The sequence below is a fragment of the Arachis stenosperma genome, chromosome 3 (assembly GCF_014773155.1).
Source record: "Arachis stenosperma cultivar V10309 chromosome 3, arast.V10309.gnm1.PFL2, whole genome shotgun sequence".
Lineage (NCBI taxonomy): Eukaryota > Viridiplantae > Streptophyta > Magnoliopsida > Fabales > Fabaceae > Arachis > Arachis stenosperma.
In genome coordinates, this window is record NC_080379.1 from 37,111,448 (window position 1) to 37,136,259 (window position 24,812).

Below are 24,812 nucleotides of genomic sequence, written 5' to 3' on the forward strand. Positions count from 1 at the left end.
TAACTTCAAAAAAACAAAATGAATAAAATACACAATAAAAAAAGAAATCCAAGCTCTACTTTGAGACTAATCCTTATGAGTTGTGCCAATCCAAAACAAACCCAAACAAGGTCCAAAAGAAAATGTCCCAATTTTGCAACACAAACAACAAATGATCCAATAACAACAGTACCCACAGACTGAGCTGGTTAATGGGACCTTTTGTGACGATGGTGCACAGTGTGACGACACACGGCGATGGCATTGGTTGATGGAAGCTCAGCGACGGTGCCAGAGCAGCCAAAACTCAGTGATGGGAAGTTCAGCACAAAGCTGATGGAAGCTTAGCACACGACGACGGCATGGTTGGAGTCGACAATGATGATAGAGAATAGGGGAAAGAGGGCTAGAGTATGGTTGGAGAGAGGAAGGGATAGATGTAGGGGTGGCAAAGGGGCCTAAATCCGTCGGTCAGCCTGCGTAACCCGCCAAAAAAAGCAAGTCGAGCTGAAAATTGAGATCACCACACATCAAAAGTTCACCTAACCTGCACCGCTTAAACCGTCGGCTTTGACAGGGCGGGGCGGGCCTCCCCGTCGGGCTAAGGATTTTTTTGAAAATATTCTAATTTAGTGTTTTGGATTATATTTTACGTTTGATTGATTATGTTCTAAACTTGTAGATGTTTAATTATATGTTTTGTGTAACGACCCAATTCCCACTAAGTCATGATCATACTAGAAATCAAGTGTCACCAACTTGTTCACATGAAACTTTTACTATTTATTATTAAGCATGTAATCGTGTTAGCGTACTATCGAATTTTTGGAAAGACTATAACAAAGAAAACTTGCGAGGACAGCTAATTAAACATACACAAGCCGGCATTATATATAATCACAACACATAGCATAGACCATACAAACGCATACAGGTACTGTCGTGTGTATATATATATATATATATATATATATATCTTGAGTTAGTATACAACCCTTCAGAAATCCTATTAAGTACAAACCAACACTCCGGGCCCTGGTCCGTACAGAAAATTCCTAAGCTGGCACCTGAACTAGCCTAGTCAACTATGTACACCCTATTCTCTCAATGAGTCTAATCAAAATTGAGAGATTAACACAAAAGCTAGGCTAACACCAAAAAAACTATCAAAAGGCACAACCGTAGCTCCTAGGCCTCAGCTATCATCGTCAGAGGAAATCACAACCACATCAGAACACTCCTCAGGATCCTCGTCTTCGTCATTGAAAATCTCTATAATCTCAAGAGGGGCACTGGCACTCGTGCTACTGGTCTGACCAGCACTCGCCGGTCCACTAATAGAGGCGGTGAGCGGCTCCTCAGAAGATGGCTCGAATGAAGATACTGAGATCTGCTCCACTGGGATGTCCTCCTCCGGTACAGACTCTGGAAAAATGCTCCTCCATAGGCTCAGGCTCAGGGTCCGCTTGATCCACAGGTTGATCGGGATGCTGGTGAGGCACCGGCCCATCATGAAACGGGTGAAATAGAGCATCTGGGTGGAACCACTGTAGTGGGAACTCATAGGGCATGTCGGGGTTAAAACTATGGAGTGTCAATCGGGTTATGGAAGGGATGATCACGCAGAATGTACATACGAGTCCTAATCTCCGCAGCTACTACATAAAACCTATGTTGTACAATATCCTCGTATATATAGGGAGGGTCCATCTCGTAAAATATAACTCCGGTCTCCATCTGAATGGAAGGAAGAAAAGGGGTAAGAACTGGGGAGTTCTTAATAGGGTCGAGGGTGGTTAGTTTAGTCAGGGTTACCACAATTCAAGTAATTCACAACGAAATATGCAAGTGTCACAAAGAAATATCTAGTCACCACAATTCAGAATAACATTAAGGAATGTAAAAACACAAGAAGACAATCACAAACAATTTCACAGTGTCAAATAAAATGCAAATGCGCAACAAGGATGATGCATGTCTATTTCTAACTCAGACCATGAGCTTTTGTGTCGGTTGCCTACCCGCTTCCGACATTACCCGGGCACGAGTCCTAGATATGGTTTTTCAGATGCATACAATGTGCTTATAAGTCGTACGGTTAGGCCGCATACAGTGTGACTTTAAGTCGTATGGCTAGGCCGCATACAGTGTGACTTTCCAAATCAATAAGCGTACATCTGGAAAATAGTTCTCAATGTGTGGGCGTCCCCACTTTGCATTTGGCACTAAGGCCCAAACAATGTCACATCTGCTCTCCTGTGACAGTCATTTCATTAATTAATATATTCCTTTAATCTTTGTTCTCTGCTCTCTCGTGGCAGAGATCCTTTTAGTTAAAATATTCTTTAATCTTTATTCTCTGCTCTCCTATGGCAAAGATTCCTTTAATTATCTTTCTTTCCTTTACTTTTCGTTCTTCCTCTTCTCCTTTGTATCATTTCACGATATAATTTATCTTTGATGAAAAAAATTTATTTTAATATAGAGAGTAATTTTGAATAAAAACTCAAAATAGCATTTTTCTTTCAAAACTTAGTTTATAATTATAAACATAACCTCAGTCATTTTATAAAAATAAAATGACATCCTTCAAAATAAAATTTCCAAACTAATTTCTTGTCCTCCAACGAGACCGAAAATCTGTTTTATTTTTTATCAAAATATTAACTTAAAATTTTATCCATTCTCGAGTTGACTGAAACACAACCTCATCAAAATACCAATATATCAACAAAATTCAACATGAAATGCAATCAAATTTCAATAACACTCAATCCAAACATCAATTCACTTATCAAATATCATTTAGTCGGTGAAAATTTATCAAAACCTTATCTTCGTACGAAATCAAAATACTCGAAGCTCCGGAGAAGCTTTCTAACCGAGTTGCTGAAGGAAAAAACGTCCTGAATTCTCCGTGGCTCGTAGAACTCTAGTTGGCCAAACTCAAGGGGTAGGGATATTACGTCACCATCGACTTTCACTGGACAAAAATAACGCCAACACGTAAAGGAGGAAGATACGAACACTTTTACCGGATTATATTTTTTATTGGAGTTACGGATCGCAAAAAATCAAGGCTGGAAGGTTAGAGGATTTTACGGTTCTCTCATAAAGCTTCGGTCTCTCTCTCTTTTCTTTTTTTTTTTTCCTGAGGCTTAATGAATGAAATGAAAAGTTAAGCAAAGAAAGTAATTGGTGGTGATTAAGACTTCATGAGCTGTCAAGTTCTTATTTTACATTCCTATATTAAAGTCACCTTTCCCCTTTTCTTTACCTTTGATATATATATATATATATATATATATATATATATATATATATATATATATATATGTAATGATAATATAGATAATACCGAAATAATAATAATAATAATAATAATAATAATAATAATAATAATATAAATTTAAATGTATATGAGTTATTAATATAAATGACATTAGTAACTTAGAAATAAAAGATATTTAATAAAGCGTTAGCAATTTTAAGCTCATCAAAAAATAACAATAATTAATTTTTATTGGTAAAAGTCGAACTTGATAATAATAATATTAATATTATTATCTAGGCTTCTTTATAATTAGAGCAAGTAAAATAAATAAATAATATAATAATAAAATTATATTACCATTTATTTTACTTCGGGGTTCGAAGTCGACTCATCAAAATAAAACTAATCGTTTTAAAATATTATTTTAAGAAAAACTCGCATTAGTGCAAAAATTAGAGTTGTTACATCCTACCCTCCTAACAGAAAATTTTACCCTCAAAATTTCCTTTACCTGTAAACAGGTGCGAGTAAATGGTTCTTATCTTATTTTCTAGTGCTCAGGTGTGTTATGTTTCCTCATCTCGTCTCAACTTACGTGTAACATTTAAAGAAATACAAGAATGCGACGTACCAGAATCATAAAGTGCAGTTAAGAAGCGAGTCTTAACACAATACTGACCTTGGGTCAGGGAGTCCAAGTACGAGCATCTTCAGTCATCATTGTAAATACTCTTCCTGGCTGCTGAGATTTAGCTAAATCTTGAGCAATTTTCTTCTCACAATTTCTCGCCATGTGTCCAGGCATACCACAAAAATAACAAACGTTCGAACCCAATCGACAAGGATTCCTACCATGGTCCTTCCCACACTGATTACAAACAAGGTTTGCTAGTGCTGGCTGTGGTCGCTTTTCAGTATCTTGTCCTTGCCTATCAATATTGTCACGAGCAGGAAGATTACTAACTTGCTGATTCCCATAAGAAAGTGTCCTATTCATTTTAAAGTTCCTTCCCTGAGGGGCTATATACCGATTAAAATTTTTTGGAGGTAATTCTTGACGACTCATCTTTGTTGCCGCCAACTTCTTTGTACAGTCTTTCACCAACTGACTCTTATTGACAAGCTCTACAAAATTCTGTATTTCTAGTGGTACTAACGAATGCATTAGCTCTTCGTGGAGTCCTCCTTCGTACTTCAAACACTTCCATTCTTCAAAATCATCTGGGTTTTCCTGACAGATCTTAGAGAATCGACACAAATCCTCAAATTTTTTAGTATATTCTGCCACTGACATATTCCCCTGCGTCAACTGCATCAGTTCCATTTCTTTAGCATCACGAACAGTTCTAGGAAAATACTTTTTGTAAAATTCCTCCTTAAAAGTATCCCAGTCAGTATCCTCCAGCTCCTGCCTCAACAAGCGTTGCACTCTATGCCACCAATGTTCAGCTTCTTCCTCTAGTATATAGGTCGCAAACTCCACGTGTTGTCTTTCTGGTACATGTTGCGCTCGCAGTGACTTTCAATACCACGGAACCAATTGTCAGCTTCAGTTGCAACAAGCGTCCCCTTAAACTTGGGCAGATTCACCTTCAAAAAGGTTGTTAGTGTCATAGGATTATCGTGGTTTCTAGCGCCTTCATTATCATTATCGTCTCCACCACGCTCACCATTGCGTCCTCCGTTACGATCTCCGTTCTTCTCTCCTAAACGGTCAATTGCTCGCATAGTAGCAGTTGCCGTTTCACGCACAGCCTCAGCCATGGTGTTCATTGCAGCTATAAAAGCATACGCACCCCTCGTCGGTTCCTCTACAAGATTCGCACCACGCCTACCACGTCCTCGTCCCAGTGCAACCATCAAGATCCTGTTCACACCCAACATGTAATATTAAGGTGATCAGTCTTAACATCTCAGGCAAAGTGTGAATAGTCTCTAAAATAAAAACACAGCGATAGTCATGCAATTCATATCACAACGATATCCTATATGCATGAGACACAACTCAGAGAATGCAATAAAGCATGATTCAATCCATATCCCCAGGCTTTTATAGGAATGAACTGCTCTGATACCAAGTTGTAACAACCCAATTCCCAATAAGTCATGATCATACCAGAAATCAAGTGTCACCAACTTGTTCACATGAAACTTTTACTATTTATTATTAAGCCTGTAATCGGGTTAGTGTACTATCGAGTTTTTGGAAAGAATATTATAATAAAACTTGCGAGGACAACTAATTAAACATACACAAGCCGGCATTATATATAATCACAACACATAGCATAGACCATACATACGCATACATGTACTATCGTGTATATATATATATATATATATATATATATATATATATATATATACATATATCCTGAGTTAGTATACAACCCTTCAGAAATCCTACATACGTATACATGTACTATCGTGTATATATATATATATATATATATATATATATATACATATATCCTGAGTTAGTATACAACCCTTCAGAAATCCTACTAAGTACAAACCAACACTCCGGGCCCTGGTCCGTACAGAAAACCCCTAAGCTGGTACCCGAACTAGCCTAGTCAACTATGTACACCCTACTCTCTTAGTGAGTCTAATCAAAAGTGAGAGATTAACACAAAAGCTAGGCTAACACTACAAAAAACTATCAAAAGGCACAACCGTAGCTCCCAGGCCTCAGCTGTCATCGTCAGAGGATATCACAACCACATCAGAACACTCCTCAGGATCCTCGTCTTTGTCATCGAAAATCTCTATAATCTCAGGAGGGGCACTAGCACTCGTGCTACTAGTCTGACCAGCACTCGTGGTCCACTAATAGAGGTGGTGAGCAGCTCCTCAGAAGATGGCTCGGATGAAGATACTGTGATCTGCTCCACTGGGATGTCCTCCTCCGGTACAGGCTCTGGAAAATGCTCCTCCATGGGCTCAGGCTCAGGGTCTACCTGATCCGCAAGCTGATCGGGATGCTGGTGAGGCACTGGCCCATCATGAAATGGGTGAAATGGAGTTAGAGAAGAGGATAACACGATCGTCTTCTTTGGAAGCTCAACGGAAAGCAACAGCACTAGGGTTCAACAAAGTAGAGGTAGGGTTCAATGCTCAGCCATCCATGGCTTCCCAGAGTTCAAGGTCTTTCCGATTTCGTTCACATGTGAAGGAGTTGCTATGCAGACATAGAGAGAGGCCAATTCTGCGAACTTCATCAACGAAGGATAACCTAAGGCAAAGATTTTGGGGTTGCATATATTATGAGGTATGTTGTTGTTCTTCACTTGCAAATCTAAGTTTTGGAATTTGAGATTTTTTCACCTATGTTTCTGGCTTGTGTTAGGTTCAGGATGGTTGTGATTTTTTTTGTTGAGTAGATCCGCAACTTGGAGGAGCTCAGCAGAACACTGAAACTGCAAGAACCAAGAGGAAAATTACAAGCTTAAAATCACGATTGAAAGATGTTGAATGGAAGCTTAGGATTGTTGCTGCTTTAGGGATTATTGGCTGGATTGGGTTTTTATTTTTGTTGCTGCAGAATCTATACAAGGCAACCATATGGAATGCACCGAAATTATAGATGATTAGTTAGGCAATTTTAGGAGATTGTTGTGTTCTATGGATAAATTTTGAGGATAATTTGTGATGTTACAATGGTTTAATATTGTATCATTTGTTAACCTGTTTGAAGCAATAAATGAAAGTGATGTTTAGGGGTGTATCATTTGTGAACCTGTTTAATAGTGTATCATCTGTGTTGTTTTAATTTTCAATCTTAATGTAGCAAACTAGTAAAGCAATATGTAGGAATGAGATATGTAACTCCAGTAATGACCTAATGGCCAATTTCAATTAAAGACAAGTTAAAACAAACACAATTCTACCCATAGATTACACAAGTCTAAGTTGATACCATAGCTTACAATAGATGTCATGCCACTAAAACAAAAAATAGAATTCAAAGATAGTGTGCTGAAACACCTAATACCAAAAAAAAGGATTCAAGATAGTGTGCATAAAGCATTATTTCCAACTAAGTAACACAGTGATAACAAAAAAACATAACAAGCAATATCTAAAGATTTCTCCATTCACTAGGAGTTAATTTTGCCATTAGCTTGAGCTTCTATAGAGGAATATGTGGTGCACCAGTTTGGATGACAGAAAAAGGCCTCTTTCTCTCAGTTGGTTGACTTAGTGATTGTTTCTTGTTGGAGGAGGTTGCTGCTGCTGCACTCTTGTTCTTGGCCAATGGTTGGGTTGAAGATGCTTTAGAGTTAAGTTGGAGTTGGTTGTTGGGATGAGTTAATGCATTCTTGGGCTGAGTTGCTGGAAGGTTGGGCTGTGAGGATGAATTCTTTCTCTTCCTCCCTATTTGAACTGTTTGACCAAGGGGTTGTTTGGATGTAGGCTTCCTCCTTCTCTTAGGAGCTTTAGCAACTTGTTGTGTTGAGATTTGGGCCTATAAAGGTAATGACAATTATATAGAAAGAATCACAATTAAATACATAAGCAAATAGTGAAATATATACATAGCATAATATGAACTAAACCCTAGAATATAATGGCACATACATTCTTTTTAGGCTTTGTGCAGCCCTCCTTCTTGTGTCCTACAGCACCACAGTTTGAGCATCTTTGAATTTGACCCCTCTATGATAGGTGATTTTGGCTTCTATTATCCTCATCTTTAGGTCCTCGCTTCCTCTTCTTCACAGGTCTGTGACTTGGCCTCTTATATGGAGGTGGCATAACATCATCATATTGAGTTCTCTCCCATAGATCCGGTCCATTCACAGGATACATCACCTTCTAATAGCACTTCAGGTAAGCATCCTTCTTATAGTAGTCATCCATATAGGATTCCAAATCATGTTCTTTGAAGTTAATGTAACTAATGGAACGAGGACATAGAATACCACTCATCTGCCACTTCCTATAAGAACATTCAACAGCAGCCAGATCTACAATAAATGTATCTAACCCACATATGACCTCATACTTATTAGCAGCTAACTAGTATGGCCTCCAGTCCCTAGCTAATCTTGTCCTTTTCTCTAATTTCTTCCTAATTATTGGCATAATGTTTTCTTGGTAAAGCTGAACCCTATCTCTATTGGTAGCCCATCTAGTCATCAGATACACCCTAATATCCTCTAACATAGTTACAATAGGTTTTTCTCTTACCTCTACTATGACAACATTAAAACTTTCACTCATGTTATTAACAAGGGTATCACATTTTGAATGAAAAGTAAATCTAGAACGAGACCAAAACTTGGGTGGAATGCTGTTTAAATGTCAAAATGCCCCCTCACTCACAAGTCTCAGATTTTATTTCCTTCTCCCAATCCCTCTAATGAGTTACCTTTGCACACTGCCACATTCTGTTCTTCAGCTCCAAACCAAGAAACTTTTTCCTGAAATTGCTATACAGATGCCTCGCGCAGAATCTGTTATCTAACCCTGGTATGACCTCTTTGAACGCTGGTAATAATCCCTACGAAATGAAGGTTCACATGCATTTGGTTAGTCCACAATTTATTGTATCTAATTTCAAACAATCATTATTTGTTAAAGCACAACAATAGTGTAAAATGTATCATTACCTTTTGCGGATCATACATGAAGGTGCATTTTGCAATTTTCTCCGGCCCCAAATCCTCAGCAAGATGGAGTAAAAACCAAACCCAAGAATCCTTTGTCTCGGCTTCAACAATTGCATAAGCAATTGGAAGAATCTCGTCGTTCGGGTCTCTTCTAATTGCAATCAGCAGTTGTCCACCCTTAGGAGTCTTTAAGAAGCATCCATCCAAACTAACAAATGGTCTACAGTATTGGAAGCTTTTTTCTTGCATCATCAAAGCATACATACAGTCTCTGGAATACATATTAATTAATCAAGCTTGGGTTCTGGATATCTTGAGAAAAATCTGTTGACTGAATCACTTTCAGGTAGATGGGTGATCCTGGATTTGCTCTTAGAAGTTTAGCACAATAATCATTAATCCTTTTATATTGCTCCCTAAATGCACCCTGAATCTGGCTCAATGCCTCTTGCTTGGTTTTTGCTACCATTAATTTAGTCATAGTTAGATTCCATTTTTTGTGTGCCTTTGCCACCAACTCCTTTATCTTGATTATTAGATTGGACTCCATATTCTTTTTAAACTAGTTGCATAGCCATTTGGAGTGCATTATGCCAACCTTGTGTGTCTAAATGCAAGTATATTGCAAATTTATGCTTCTTATTGTCATGTTGACTCCTCCCCAACCCTGTATGCATAAAGTCAAAAACGGCACTATTTGTGACAAACAGCTCTCACCCTTACCAAGTCACACTTCTTGAACTTGATATTCCTAGCTGTCTGAACTGCATAAGCTGCCACAGTATCTTTAAACTCTTGCCTAGATTCATAAAGTGTTTCCACCTCCCATTTGTAGTTAGTCATTTTGAGGTTCATGGATTGGAAACCTTTGGCCCTCACATTCTAATCCACCATCAGCTTCCTCCTCTGCATTATCAGCCCCAAATCATCTCCACCAATCATATAGTCTACTTCCAATTCATCATTATCTGTCCCTTCCTTATCACTTAGCTCACTTGTAACAACCCTCTTACCCTTGGCCGCAATAGCCATCTTTAGCACATAATGATTTTCCCCAACTCCACTATCATATTCATACTCTTCCTTACTGTTAGTGAAGTGGATGTCTTTGGCACTATCTCCCTCCTCATTAGATGGCAAATATTCAGGGTCATCACTATCTTCATCACTACTTTCATGGAAAACTCCTCCAATCTATTCTTCATCGCTTAACTCTACTGAAACACCCTTATTCTGAAATTCTATTTCAATCGCACCCCCAACTGCATCAGTCACAGGGTTATCATCCTTTGCTATCACACTCTTTTCTTGCTCTCCTTCAAATAACACTATCTGAAGACCACCACCATTAAGTTTTTCACTTTCAACGCCTTCATTATCTCCCCCTATGTCAATATAATAAACTTCCGGAAACCCGTCCGCATCCCCAACATCATGTACCACAAACAAATCCACCAAGCCCCTCATCTCAGCTATTTTGCACATAGTAATTGCATCTGAGTCACCTTTCAACATCTTCAAGTTATTCTCAGAATCATCTGCAGCTGGATCTTTATACCATAATGCTGCAATGGTGGACTCCAAGTATCCAAACTGCCATAACTCTTCATATGCCTCAAACAAAGACCACCGATCGCCATTAATTTCTTCGATGATTGTAGTTTGCCGCCTTCAAATACTTAAATACCCCGTCCTCATATCCGAATGCACCCCATGATGCACACTCATGTTAAAGTTCACTATCTTCTCCTTGAACAACCCTATTATTCAACACAAATAAATTACTAAAACAAATAAGAAAGAAAAAATAGATAATCACAAACCTTAGCTTTATCCAGAATTAGTGCAACCTACATTAAACCATAGACAACTTAGATACATCAACATTGTTCTAAACCTCAAACCATCAAAATGCAAGAAATAATTGAGGTGAAGCGACATTGCATGGATAGCAAGCTTACCTCAACAACGGCTATCTGTAGCGATGAAGATGAGTGACAAATGCGACAACACAACCTCGATCAAACTCCCAACAACACAATGTCTTCAACCACTAGCGTAGATCATCCTCGTAGGAATGCTTTTGTAGGGCATGACGCAAACGTTTCAAAGACCAAGTATGTTCCCAAACATTATGATTTATTTGGGAAAGATGAAATGATTTCGTGTGAATGACATGAAGGAAAAGAAACCATCAAGGGCAAAATCATCTTTAAAAAGTATTTTTTTGCCCAAATGACAATTTTAAAACCAACTCGAACTTTAGGGACGATATTATATGCAAAAAAGGTTGGGGACGAAAAATTTTTTTTACCTATACGTTAGGGACCAAAATTGTACTTAACCCTTAAAATAACGTTAGATATGCGTTATCATTTGGTGCAGCATTTATACGATTCAACCGTGAAGTATTTACAACTAACTCTTAATTCCAATATTCTAAACCTCTTTATTATTCGTTACCCACATTCAGTTATGCTTAAACAAAATGATCAATGTTGCTCCTTTACCTTCCCTACATTTTTCAAACTTCATTGTATTCATTGCTAACAAAAAATATTGTCATAGCCTAAATTTAGGTAAGTAGTTTACTTTTAGGCTTCACATCATTCGGTTAACCAAATCACACAAAGAACTATTTCCAAATTTTTGATGCACTAAATTGTGCTGAGATTAAATGATGTCCATCAAAATGCTTAAAAAATAAAAATTTCTCCTCACTGGGTTGAATGCTCTTTAGGTATTTCCTTGAGGCAAGGTTAATGTGACGCTATTATCTCATTCTGAACCATGAGGCAACAAGTTTAATCAACTCACCTTCAATACACATTTCAGTTGAAAAATTATTCTAATCAGTTTATAGATAAAGCTAGAACTATGACATGTCATAAGGGAATTTTGCAATGACTTTGGATCTCCTCAAAACGAACCTTCCACTTCAAAAAGAGTCAAACCAACTAGGGATTGGGGCTTCTGACCCCACCTTACGACAATCCATTCATGAGGTTACGCAACTGCAAATAATAAATCCCTCATCATAATTCTGCTTAGCATACACAACAATCCCGAGAAAGGACACAGTCATCCATATGACTAATCATATGCTCGTACTTACACTCGGTCAATTTCGTCTATAAACCAACAAATTTGTATTTACCAATCACACTACAACAACATAATGAAGTACCACAATTATGAAACATTCACACTTCACAAATATTCTAGAAAGTTACTCCCCTCAGAAAAGAAATCTACATTCCTATTGTATCTGGAGTTGAAGCATAAGTTATCACCTATTGTGGACTTTTCATTATGATCCGACCCTAAACTGATAAAGTTTTTCCTGACGTCTTCATCGTCCTGTAACTGAATCATCTTAGTTAGAATAAAGATTTCAAAACATGAGCACCCAAAACAAAAATGGCAGAAAAATAAATAACTAATGTTGTTAGCTGAAGGGGGAGCGTTTCCATCCACAGACTCATCATCGGACCTGTGATTCTTATTGCTTTCTCGATTAGTAGGACAATTTTGCTTTCTGTGCCCTGTCTTTTTGCAGCAGGTGCAATGCCTCCTTTTACCAAGGATTTTTTGCTTACCAAATTGTAGGGCCCCCTTTGACTTAGCAACCCCTTGATTCCTAACCATAGTCTTTCGTTGTTGTTCATCTCCTACAGTTGCCCCAACATCGGAATGGAGCGCCCTGTGCTCCAGTGGGAGGCGGCATAGAGTGCCCCATGTTGGAGGAGGATACTGCGCTCGCTAACTTCTCCTCAATTTTCTACATACTACTCTGGTAACTTGGCATCGATTCTCCACCTCTTCAGAACGAGTTTATCGGGTATTTCCTTTAGGTGCTTTGCCTTCATAATAAAGAACATGTGCTTGTATGGATAGTCATTCTTCTTCCAAAAATAACATTAACAATCTAATTTTCTTGTTGACCTCCCAAATGAGGACACTATGTACACATCAGGTTCCTCATACTCTTCCAATGTGTACACCATTGTATTCATGATTCTCTATTTACTAATCAAGTTTAAGGAACAAACACCTTCAATCTCCTTCTTTACATGGCCAAACAGTTCTCTCATATATACCGTAATGGCATGCCTCTCAATACTTCTCAGGCAGGTGGTCATAACCGGAACTGAGTTGATCAATTGGAAATGGAGCAACATCTCCTTGTTCTTATAATCACGGGCAACTATCTGTAAGCTCTACACCAGCTCCAAAATCATGTAGGTAGACTTCAAATATTTGTTGACAAATGCATTAATCCCTTCACAACGGGATGTTGTGCGATAACCCACACAGAACTTGTCACGCAGATAAACATTTGCCCACATCATCCTTTTCTCATACATTTGGCATGACCCTTGCTTGTCACAATGATCATACTCATCCGCAGCCTACTCCATTCCGATTCGAAGTCCTCTATTGCAAGTTCAGTGATGAGCGGATAATTTATACGCTTTTTGGCATTGTTTTTAGATAGTTTTTAGTAAGTTCAAGCTACTTTTAGGGATGTTTTCCTTAGTTTTTATGTTAAATTCACATTTCTGGACTTTACTATGAGTTTGTGTGTTTTTCTGTGATTTCAGGTAATTTCTGGCTGAAATTGAGGGATTTGAGCAAAACTCTGAAAAAGGCTGACAAAAGGACTGCTGATGCTGTTGGATTCTGACCTCCCTGCACTCGAAATGGATTTTCTGGAGCTACAGAACTCCAAATGGCGCGCTCTCAATGGCGTTGGAAAGTAGACATCCAGGGCTTTCCAGCAATATATAATAGTCCATACTTTATTCGGAAATTGACGACGTAACTTGGCGTTGAACGCCAAGTACATGCTGCTGTCTGGAGTTAAACGCCAGAAAAACGTCATGATCCGGAGTTGAACGCCCAAAACACGTCATAACTCGAAGTTCAACTCCAAGAGAAGCCTCAGCTCGTGGATAGATCAAGCTCAGCCCAAGCACACACCAAGTGGGCCCCGGAAGTGGATTTATGCATCAAATACTTACTCATGTAAACCCTAGTAGCTAGTCTAGTATATATAGGACATTTATCTATTGTATTAGACATCTTTTGACAGTTTAATCTCCTTGAATATTCGGTCACTTGATCATGGAGAGGGCTGGCCATTCGGCCATGCCTGAACCTCTTTTACTTATGTATTTTCAACGGTGGAGTTTCTGCACACCATAGATTAAGGGTGTGGAGCTCTGCTGTACCTCAAGTATTAATGAATTTCTACTTTCTTTTATTCAATTCCTCTTTTATTCTTATTCCAAGATATTCATTCGTACCCAAGAACATGATGAATGTGATGAGTTAGATAACCCTCATTATCATTCTCACTTATGAACGCGCGTGATTGACAACCACTTCCGTTCTACATGCAACAGAGCTTGAATGTGTATCTCTTAGATTCCCCAACAGAATCTTCGTGGTATAAGCTAGATAGATGGTGGCATTTATGAGGATTCGGAAAGTCTCACCTTGTCTGTGGTATTCCGAGTAGGATCCTGGGAATCCGGAAAGTCTAACCTTGTCTGTGGTATTCCGAGTAGGATTCCGGTAATGAATGACTGTGACGTGCTTCAAACTTGCAAATACTGGGCGTTAGTGACAGACGCAAAAGAATCAAGGGATTCTATTCCAGTAGGCGCGGGAACCAACCAGTGATTAGCCGTACTGTGACAGAGTGCGTGAGCATTAGTTTTCACTGCGAGGATGGGATGTAGCCATCAACCACGGGTGATGCCTCCAGACGATTAGCCGTGCGAGTGACAGCCGCATAGGATCATTTTCCCGAGAGGATTGAAAGTAGCCACCGCTGATGGTGAACCCCTATACAAAGCTTGCCATGGAAAGGAGTAAGAAGGATTGAGTAGAAGCAGTAGGAGAGCAGGCGTCCTTGAGCCATACAGCATCTCCATCCACTTATCTGAAATTCTCACCAATGAATCGGCATAAGTATTCTATCCCTTTTTATTTTTCATTTATTATTGATTTTCGAACCCATAACTTTTTAATCTGCCTAACTGAGATTTACAAGGTGACCATAGCTTGCTTCATACCAACAATCTCTGTGGATTCGACCTTTACTCACGTAAGGTTTATTACTTGGACGACCCAGTACACTTGCTGGTTAGTTGAACGGAGTTGTGAATTTAACCCAGAGACACAATAGTTTTTGTGTACATACCAAGGAGCCAATATTGATGATCACAATTTCGTCCACCACTCAGCATACAACCATCTTTTCAACAATTGACACAATTCCTCATCTTTGACATTTAAAGTATCATTTTTTTCCACATGCCATGCACACAAACGATGAGTCGCATCAGAAAGGACTTCAGATACTGCTTTAATCATAACTTTGTCACCATCAGTCAAAACTACACACGGCTTCTTACTACACATGATCTCTAGCAAATTATCTAGCATCCACCTATACAATGACACACTTTCGTCAAGTAACAAACGAAACCCAAATATCGTTATCTGCTTATGATTATTTGATCCAGAAAAAATCACAGCTAGTCTTTTATATTGGTAATCAAGTCTGCTAGATCCATTTGCCAAGATCAAGTTCGCTAGCCTATCATCACTGGTGATGTGTTTTGCGATCACCAGTAGGTCTGCCTCAGCCTTTCCCTCTAGATACACTATCATAGAATTTGCATCACCGTCTGCTATTTTTGCCTACCGGACTTTGTCAACATAGTTGTAGACATCCTTCTTCAAGAACCCCAACAAAGAATGCCCATTGGCCATACCAGCCATGTACCTCACAATCTTAGATTTTGCAATGCCATGTGCATGCATCTCATTAATCTAAGTCTTTCCTGCTTTAGTTAACCCACGATGATTGGCAATCAGATGTACCATTCCTGCCGGTGTTAGTTTGTGATTGTGTTCAACAAGTAATTTTCTCACCTTCCAAGCCTTATCATTTTTGTCTAAATATATTGAGAATATTACCTTGCAGTTTGTTCTTATCTCCGGTTTGTGTACCCTTTTTCTGTCAACTCTGTTTTAGTGTTTACGTTCATTTAATCCTTCTTTGTTACAAAAAAATCTATATCTAACCGAATTCTCATCACAGCCTTTGTCCAAGTCACCCTTTCACATCCTAAATCTATGAACTTTCCCATACCTCCTATAAAACTCATACACACTGTCAATGTTGTCCCAAACCTTCTCTAATATGTCGTCGACACTCAGTCCAGCAACGTCTTCCAAGTCCCCACATTCATCATCGGCCATGTCACCGCTAAAACCCCTATGGCTCGACTCCTTGTAAGCATCACTATCACTTCCACAGCAATCACTAGTCCCCTCGCTTAGAGTCACTTCCATCTGTAATTCAAGATCATATCTAATACATTGGGACTTATAACATCAGGTAACAACCAATACATATTGATGTCGCAATACCCAATTTTAGTTGCTAAATCTAACCAACAACCCATTCTTCTAAAGGTTTTATAAAGCAATTACTAAATTTGTATTTGTTATTCTTTTACTAAAATTTTTTACCTACCTGTTGGAATAACAAATATCAACTAAATTTAATTATAGGGCACAAAAATCTAGTGAGTAACAAACTAATTGGTTTTGTATCCATAATCACAATAAACCAAGCTATCGGATTTCCGCAGTCAAATGTGAAAAGAAATCTGACAAGCTATTATTGTTCACCCTCTATTTGCATTGGATTCCACATTTTACATTAATAATTATGATAATCATCACATTTTAATTAACACAAGTATTATTGTCTCAACATTAATACGATCTACACGTTAAAAATGATCACAAACAACTTTTTAGCTAACAAAGGCACTAATAATCACGAATCAGAATATCACCAACTCAAAGTATGCAAGCATCAACAAAATCAGTATTATTAACTCAGCAGCTCAAAATTAAACCTAGCTTAACAACTTAGAATTAAACAACAAAAATTAACTTGAAGATAAAGATCTTACCAGCGGCCACGTAGGAAGGATAGCGACGGTGACAGGAGAATGGAAACCACGGCGAGAAAGAAAATGAAATAAAGTCAGATGGAGTCAGATAGAGACCTCAAAGAGACGATGACTGGCAAGCCTTTGCGACAGGGATGCCACAAGCAGGACCTACGTGTGACTTGATGACAGGACGGACGATGACAAGAACCCGACACAATCAACACCGGAGACGACAACAGTTAGGCTAGTTTTATCTCTGGGGTGCAACAGGCGATGGTGAATGCTTGTTGGGTTGCATAGGGTTTATGGTTCCTTTTGAATTGAATTCAGTGAGAGTGAAAAACCCACATACGGTTGGATTGAAAATATTAAAACAATGTTGTCACCGTGGACTCCAACACTGTCTTCATTTACACATGAAGAAATATCTCCTTCCATGGCTGTTGGGAACAAATAAAAAAATATCTTTCGATTTTTTGGTCAAAGCCAAATAAATTTCATAAATCTTCTTGTTTTCAAAAATTGGACTTCATTGCTATCATTTTTGGTCACTAAAACAATTTTTTTTATGTTTCTTAACACAAAAAGAGTCTAACTCTCTTTAACTTGTCCATGATAATTCATGGTCCATACAATATTTTCACATTCATCCAGTCCAAATATCAAAACAAAAAATAACATTATTATTATTATATTATATTTATTTTCCTAAACCAAACTCATTAATATTTCTTAATTTCTTTGTTAATTAGGAAGTCTGACACAATCCTTCTGAACTATGGGATCCTCGATTGAACTACCTGCCTCCAACTGCAGCATCTGCAAACATAATGAACACTTCAACAAAACATGTGTTCCTACCACCAATTAAGTAACATACACTCTTCACAGCTACTGAAAGATCTTTCTTTCAGTACCATAGTAGCTCCCTAATGTGATTTACCAGAGAGTAACTTTGAACCTGTAGGTTGCTAACGAAAACAGCACCACTTGTCTTCATTATTAAATATCACTTTCTATCGTAAGTATTCATTATATATCCTATTATTTATCTATTGTGCTATAACTGTGCATTTTTTTGTTTAGCAGATACAATAATCTTTATGATATTATATATCCTTGCAGCTTTACATAAGAAAGGTGCATATACTCATCTCATGAATGAAGAAGATCGCGAGAACTCGGAATGGCTCCACATATTCAAGGAAGTTCTGATGATACCAATGTATGTTTATTTGTTCACTTCTTGGACACCGACTTGAATCATTTTCCGTATAATTTTCTACAGCAAGTATGATCTGCATAATAAGAGCAAAGTTTAGTTGATGTCGAAAAAGTGAAGCCATATTATCAGTCACTCATCCAAAAAGTAAAGACTTATAATTGAATGATCTTGTTAATTTTTTGTTTCTATTTTTCTTATATCCTTATTTTATAGCGTGAGCTTTTTTTGGGGGGATGGGGGTGGGGGCGGGGGCACGGTTTATAGTACCGAAAAAGCTTAGGTGGTGAAACTTCAACATTAAGGTCGAAGTCAAGCTCTTGTGGGATATTTATACTTTGGGATCCATTGTACCCTTATATTTCTCAAACTTCTAAAATGAAATCATATACATATATCCATCTATATATAAAATTTCAATTCTGCTAGGAACCAAAAGGGGCATAACCAACAACAAGCCAACAAGCATATTTAAACTATATTCTATACTAATTAATTGTCATTAATTATTAATTATTTAAATTTTATTTTTTAAAAAATACAAAATTAATTATTATTCAAGGTTTAGAAAACCGGACCGGTCATCAAACCGCTCTAGCTACTGGTTCACTGGTTCAATGGTCCAACCGGTTTAACCGATGGTTCAACTAGAAAAACCGTTTTAAAATAAAATAATAAATAAATTATAAATAAACATCCTAAAATATAATTATAGTATAATATAAATATTAAAATAATTTTCAAATTTAAAAAACTACCTTAAATGTCATCAATCAAATTCATATACTCTTATTAATATACAAACTCAAGTTAAATAATATAAAAAATATCAAATATTAAATGTCAACATAAAGATTTATCAATCAGAGAAGTGGTTAATGGAAATACAAAACAATCAGAGAAGTGGTTAATGAAAATACAAAACAATCAAAATAATGCATGCTTTTTTCTCAAGGTGTGATAGAATCTTATGGCATGGGAGAGACCTTCACCAATTATCTTACGTTCGTGGGGAGTCAAGATTCTCTGATCAAGTGATCATAGACCTGTGTATAGCATATTCTCAGCAGAAGTTGATCAAAAAAGCTCTAGTGGCCAAAATATTTCAGCAAAACCAGCATTCAACATTCCAAAACCAGCAAAACCAGCAACTATAAATGACCATAAGTCTCTTTACCCAAGTCAAAATAAACAACTATATCTGAACTCAACAATCAGCCTTCAGCACCAAACATTACAAAACATTAACCAATAATCACACTAAACCTGCAACCTGCAATTACAAAACAGCAACTACAAAACAGCAACAAACATTAACAATAAAAATCAACCATGTTCTTAACCTAAAGCAGGAGCCAAACACAATGGAAACTAACAGCATATTCTTAACCACAACACAAGACCATATCTGCCTCAGGCATTCAGCCATTCAACACAAGGTAATTCTGCCTACAGCCTACAGCATTCAGCCATTCAAGTATTCAAATACAAAGCAGAATTCAGCCATTCAAATACAAGTATTCATCAACATTCTAACAAATTAGGAGTTCTTGAATCATTGAATCATAATTCAAATACAAGTATTCATCAACATTAGGCGTTCTGGAATCACTGAATCAGAATTCAGAACCATACATTCTAACAAATTATCAAATACAAAGCATTCAGCCATTCAACAAATTAACAAATACAAAGCAGCAAAACACAAAAACATCAACATTAGGCGTTCTGGAATCACTGAATCAGAACCAAACAATCTACGAGAGGCCAGCAAAAAAATTAGGAGCCATCCGCAACTAGTAAGCCAGATAACAAACTAACAGAGCCATCAGTAAACTAACAGAGCAATCGAGCCATTGAGCAATTAGAAAACATTCACACTAAAACAGAGTAACAAACTAACAGAGGGAACGAGCCATCAGTAAAGAAGAAGAAGACCAAAAATTGAAAACAATCACACTAAAAATGGAACAAAAATTGAAGAAGAAGACTGAAGAAGAAGACCAAAGAATAACAATTTCAGAACTTCAAAGTTCAAACCAAGAAGAAGACCGAACAATCAGTGAAAAAAATAGTAAAATACCTAGAAGAACAGAGCTGGCGACGGAGGCATGAACAGAACTGGCGATGGAGGCAGGAACAGAGCTTGCGACGGAGGAGCAAAGTTTGCGACGGAGGAACAGAGCTACACGACAGAGGCAGGAGGCAAGCCCGGCGACTGTGCTTCCACTGCTGAGAGTCTGGGACGTTAGCTGAGTGAGGGACCGAGTGAGCTTCGAAGCTCCAACCGGCGACAGCGTCAGGAGCAGTTTGGCGGCTAAACGAAAGGGAGGGATTGAGCTCGCCGGTGTTGAGAGGAACCGCCAGCTCGAGAGTAATGGGAGGGACGAGAGAGGGAGTGTGCTGCGCCGTTGGAGAATTAGAGGGAGTTAGGGTTGGTAGGGTTGGGGACTGGGGTGTTCGATTGAATGCTAAACGCCTGCGTTTTGGCGTTTTTGGGCAAAATAAGAAAACCGGCCGGGTTTCGGTTCGGTTCGACCGACCGGTTTTTGACCGGTTCAGCGGTTTGAAAACGGTTTTGATTCTGCCGGTTTTGTGTTGAACCAAACTGTAAAGGCTACTGGTTCGCAGTTAAACTGGTCGGACCGGCCGGTCCGGTCCGATTTTCAGAACCTTGTTATTATTAATTACCTCTTTTTACTCTAATTCATCTTTTATCATTTATTACGCAAACCCTAATTTCTCTTTAAACAAAAGTCCAAACTCCAAAAAAATATCAAGGGTAGTAATGTAAGGGACAAGATGATTACTGAGTTGTCTATGGAGGTGGGTGATGGCAGAAGGACTCTATTCTGGGAAGATGTCTGGTTACAAGGCGGTTCACTCAAGTTGAGGTTCCCGAGACTTTTCTCTATTTCAAACCAGCAAGGATCTGTCATAGGGGATTGCGGATTTTGGGATGAGTTAGAGTGGGTTTGGAATTTCCAGTGGAGGCGAGGCCTATATCAATGGGAGTTGAAATTATTGAATAGGTTACATGAGGCTTTAAGGCCTATTAAACTAGCAAGTGATAAGCAAGACAAGCTCGTGTGGAAGTATGACAAGGAAGGAATTTTTTCAACTAACTCTTTTGTGCAGGTGGTGCAATCAGAGACTCTCCCAGAGGATATCACAAGCTTCAGCTTCACCAGAACCATATGGAAAGGTTTGGCGCCACCACGAGTGGAGTTATTTATTTGGTTTGTTCTGATAGGAAGAGTAAATACCAAAGAAAGACTACATAGATTTGGAATACTTAGGCATGGTGACAATATATGTGTGTTTTGTAAAAGGGACGTCGAACATATTTACCACTTGTTCTTGGGATGTGAGTTTATTTGGCAGGTATGGTGTCGATGGCTTTCTGATCTCGGGAGAGCGTGGTCTATTCCGGGCTCACTAAAGGAACATTTTGAGAGTTGGACAAGCGTCGTGAACAGAAAAGAGGAGCGGAATCAATGGCTGAGGTGCTTCTTTGCGGTCATTTGGAATATGTGGCTTGAGAGGAACAGGCATATTTTTAATTCCAACGAAGGTGGTTCAGAAGAGGTGTATCAACGATCCTTGACCAGTTATGGAGAGTGGAGTAGTAGGAACTTTGTTGTTGTTGATGGTAATGCCGGAGATGACAACAGGGGTAGTTGATTTACTTTATTTTATTTCCTTTATTTTCATGTCCTCAGTTTGATTGTCTATTACTCCACTGTATTGTGTTGAGCTCTCTTATTCAAAAAAAATATCAAAACATAAGATAAAGAATAATCCAAATCCTAAGAAAAAAAAACAGACAAAACATAGAAAAAAGAATCATCCAAACCTAAGAAGAAAACATACAAAACATAGAAAAAAGAATCATTCAAAATTAATAGAAAGAATCATCCGAAATTTGGGAAAAAAAACATAAAAAACTAGTTAAAAGAATCATTCAAAACTAAATAGGAGAGGAGAAGAAGAAGAGTCGTAGGGTGACCGGCGACGACATCTTAGACGGTGTTGCGTGTATGGTGGGAGACTCGTGGTGGCGCGTTTCGAGGAGGAAGCCACAGAGGCCGCGCATCGCAAGTGGAGGAGTCGCTATGGATCGGAGTAGTTGATCACGCATCGCGAATGGGGGACCGATTGTGGTTATGTCGCAATAGATGCGGGCCGCGGCGGTGCAGATGCATCGGGGTGGTGGGCGACGACGTTAACGAAAGAAGGACGGCGACGGGACGTGTGGAAGAGGCTGCGCAGTGTGACGAAATACGCGACGGTGGTCGGTGGATAGCAACGTCAAAAATGTGTTGAGATGGGTGGTTTGTGGAGGGAGAGATTTGACCGTTTCCAAATGAATGGAAAGGGATTAGGTTTTTTATGAATTGTTTTTATTGTGTATTATAAATGTGATTAGGATAAATGTAGAATGAATCTTTTTTAATTTTTGAATTTTAATTTTTAAATTTTTATTTATTTATAAAATTTAAATTATGATAGAGTTAACTTATGTTGACTTATAGGAGAATTGCTTTTCTATAAAATTTATATACACTTTTATAAGGGTAAGTTTTTTATGTTTTCAAATCTTTCTAATTTGTCTTTAATGTTTGCACATACATCCCCTATAATTATAGTTTGGAAATGAACCGACAAAACTATGCATAATTGAACGGATTTTGTAAACTAAATAATTTGCGTCTATATAAATAAGAGAAATATTAGAGGTATTAGAATTTATTGTTTTTGATCATTATTTAGTTATCAATTCAATTATTTTAGTCTAATTTTTTTAGTTTAATAATCTAATAATATATTTTATTCTATACTTTTTAACGTTAATAACTAATTAATAGCCAAAAACAATAAATTTTGATATTTTTTAACATTTTTCTATAAATAATTCAAACAATCATCTAATAACTAATAATATTTCCACTTGTAAGTTGTAACTAAAGTATAGATAAATAAAACTTGCCATTTGAAAAAGTATTTGCTTCCAAAAGGAAGTAATTGGTTTCCTATTTCTTTAAATTTGAATTTAGGAAGGAGGATAATATATATTAACATCCCCAAGTTGTCTCGAAGCAGGTAAAATCGATTCGTGAACTTATTTAAATTCAACTTATTAACAGCTTAATAAATAGAATTTATGAGTTTGTGAGCTAAACATAAGTATAAATTTAAGTTTATATATTAAATGAATTGAACTTAAATTTAGTAAATTCAATTTACTGATTCATAACCTAATTATATTATATATTATTTATTATAATTAATTATATTACTAATATATTATGACTTTTATATTTCTAATTTATAGTAATAATTTATAATTTTATATACACATAATTTTTATATATAATTATAATAGGCGATATAAATTATAATTGATAAATAGACAAATACATAAGTGATAGTTTTTTTTTATATTTTAGTTTATAAACTCAATTTAACTTGGATTTTTAGTGAGTTGAGCTTAATTTTTACAAATAGATAGACTTGATCATTAATGAGCTGAATGATAAATCGAACTTAATTTTCGTGAGTCAAATTTGATACTTTCGGTTAGGGGTGTTCATGGTTTGGTTAATCCAAAAATCAAACCAGTTTTTTGGTTAACCAAAAATATATAGTATTGGTTAATTAATTAAATTGGTTTTACTTGATGAAACCAGTTATTAACCGGTTAGTGAAATTCAAAATCGGTTTTTAACCGGTTACTAAAACAAAAATCGATTTTTAAAAAATAACCAATTTTTACATAGAAAAACCGGTTTTTACACCAAAATGTAAAAGAGAGAGGAAAGGGGAGAGGGAGGGAGAGAGAGAAAGAGAGAGAGAGTATGTAATTTGGTTTTGAAATTAGATTTTGATTTTAATTTGGTTTTGGTTTTGGTTAACCTGATAAAAACCGTTTTTTTTTTAATTTGGTTTTGGTTAAGCAATTTTAAAAAATATGGATATGGTTTTTAAAATTGTTTTATTAAATTGGTTAACCAAAATGTGGTTATGATTTTTTAACCAATTAACCACATTTTGATCTTTTTATGAACACCCCTACTTCCCGCTCTAATCCCAAGTTAATGGTATTAGTTTTTACAATTTTACTAGGTAGGCAATTAGGGTACCAGCCAACTGCAACCAACTCCTACATGAACTACAAAAGAAAACCAACAAAGAGAAAAAACAAAAAAAACAAACTTAAATCCACACACCACGGTCCAAAATTGCACCGTTATGTTGCACCGCCCACCATTGTCTGTCGCTCAGTATCGTTTGCGCCGTCTACCACCTTCCCTCGCTCAGAAGTTGTTCGCGTCGACCACAACCGTCTGCTAAGTCTTTTTTAGTTAGAATGATCTATTTAGAGGGGATGCGAATTCAAATTATCACGAGAAATATCTAAAATCAAATGAAAAAATATCCAAAATCTAATAAAACAAACATCTAAAACCAAATAAAAATAAATATCCAAAATTATTGTAAAAAGAATATCTGAAACCTAACAAAAAGAACATCTAAAACCTAACAAAAAAGAGATATTTAAAATCATTTTAAAAAATCCAAAACTAGCAAATCGAGATATCCAACATTATTGAAAAACAACATACGAAAACTAAGAAACATCTAAAACTATTAAAAGAATCCATCCAAAACCTAAAAAGAAAAAACATCCAAAACATATGAAAAAGAAGCATCCAAAACATATAAAAAAGACACAT

General features: G+C 37.2%; 1 protein-coding gene and 2 long non-coding RNA genes across 4 annotated transcripts; 1 reads left to right on the forward strand and 2 right to left on the reverse strand.

Annotated features, from left to right (window-relative positions):
- Window positions 1–7,076: 7,076 nt before the first annotated feature.
- Window positions 7,077–16,646, reverse strand: LOC130968719 (uncharacterized). Of its 2 annotated transcripts, XR_009081730.1 has the most exons (4): window positions 10,830–16,646; window positions 8,869–10,718; window positions 7,835–8,759; window positions 7,077–7,721 (listed from the first exon to the last, which is right to left on the reverse strand). It is a non-coding gene; the product is annotated as an uncharacterized LOC130968719 (long non-coding RNA). The 2 variants fall into 2 exon arrangements; XR_009081729.1 differs by having other exon boundaries at window positions 8,869–16,646.
- Window positions 16,647–16,704: 58 nt separating this feature from the next.
- On the reverse strand, window positions 16,705–20,526 carry LOC130968718 (uncharacterized). Its single transcript, XR_009081728.1, has 3 exons — window positions 20,159–20,526; window positions 19,062–19,121; window positions 16,705–18,151 (listed from the first exon to the last, which is right to left on the reverse strand). It is a non-coding gene; the product is annotated as an uncharacterized LOC130968718 (long non-coding RNA).
- A 351-nt stretch (window positions 20,527–20,877) lies between these two features.
- On the forward strand, window positions 20,878–21,759 carry LOC130965911 (uncharacterized). The gene has a single exon (XM_057890668.1). It carries the CDS (start codon window positions 20,878–20,880, stop codon window positions 21,757–21,759), a length of 882 nt encoding a protein of 293 aa, XP_057746651.1.
- The last annotated feature ends 3,053 nt before the right edge of the window (window positions 21,760–24,812 follow it).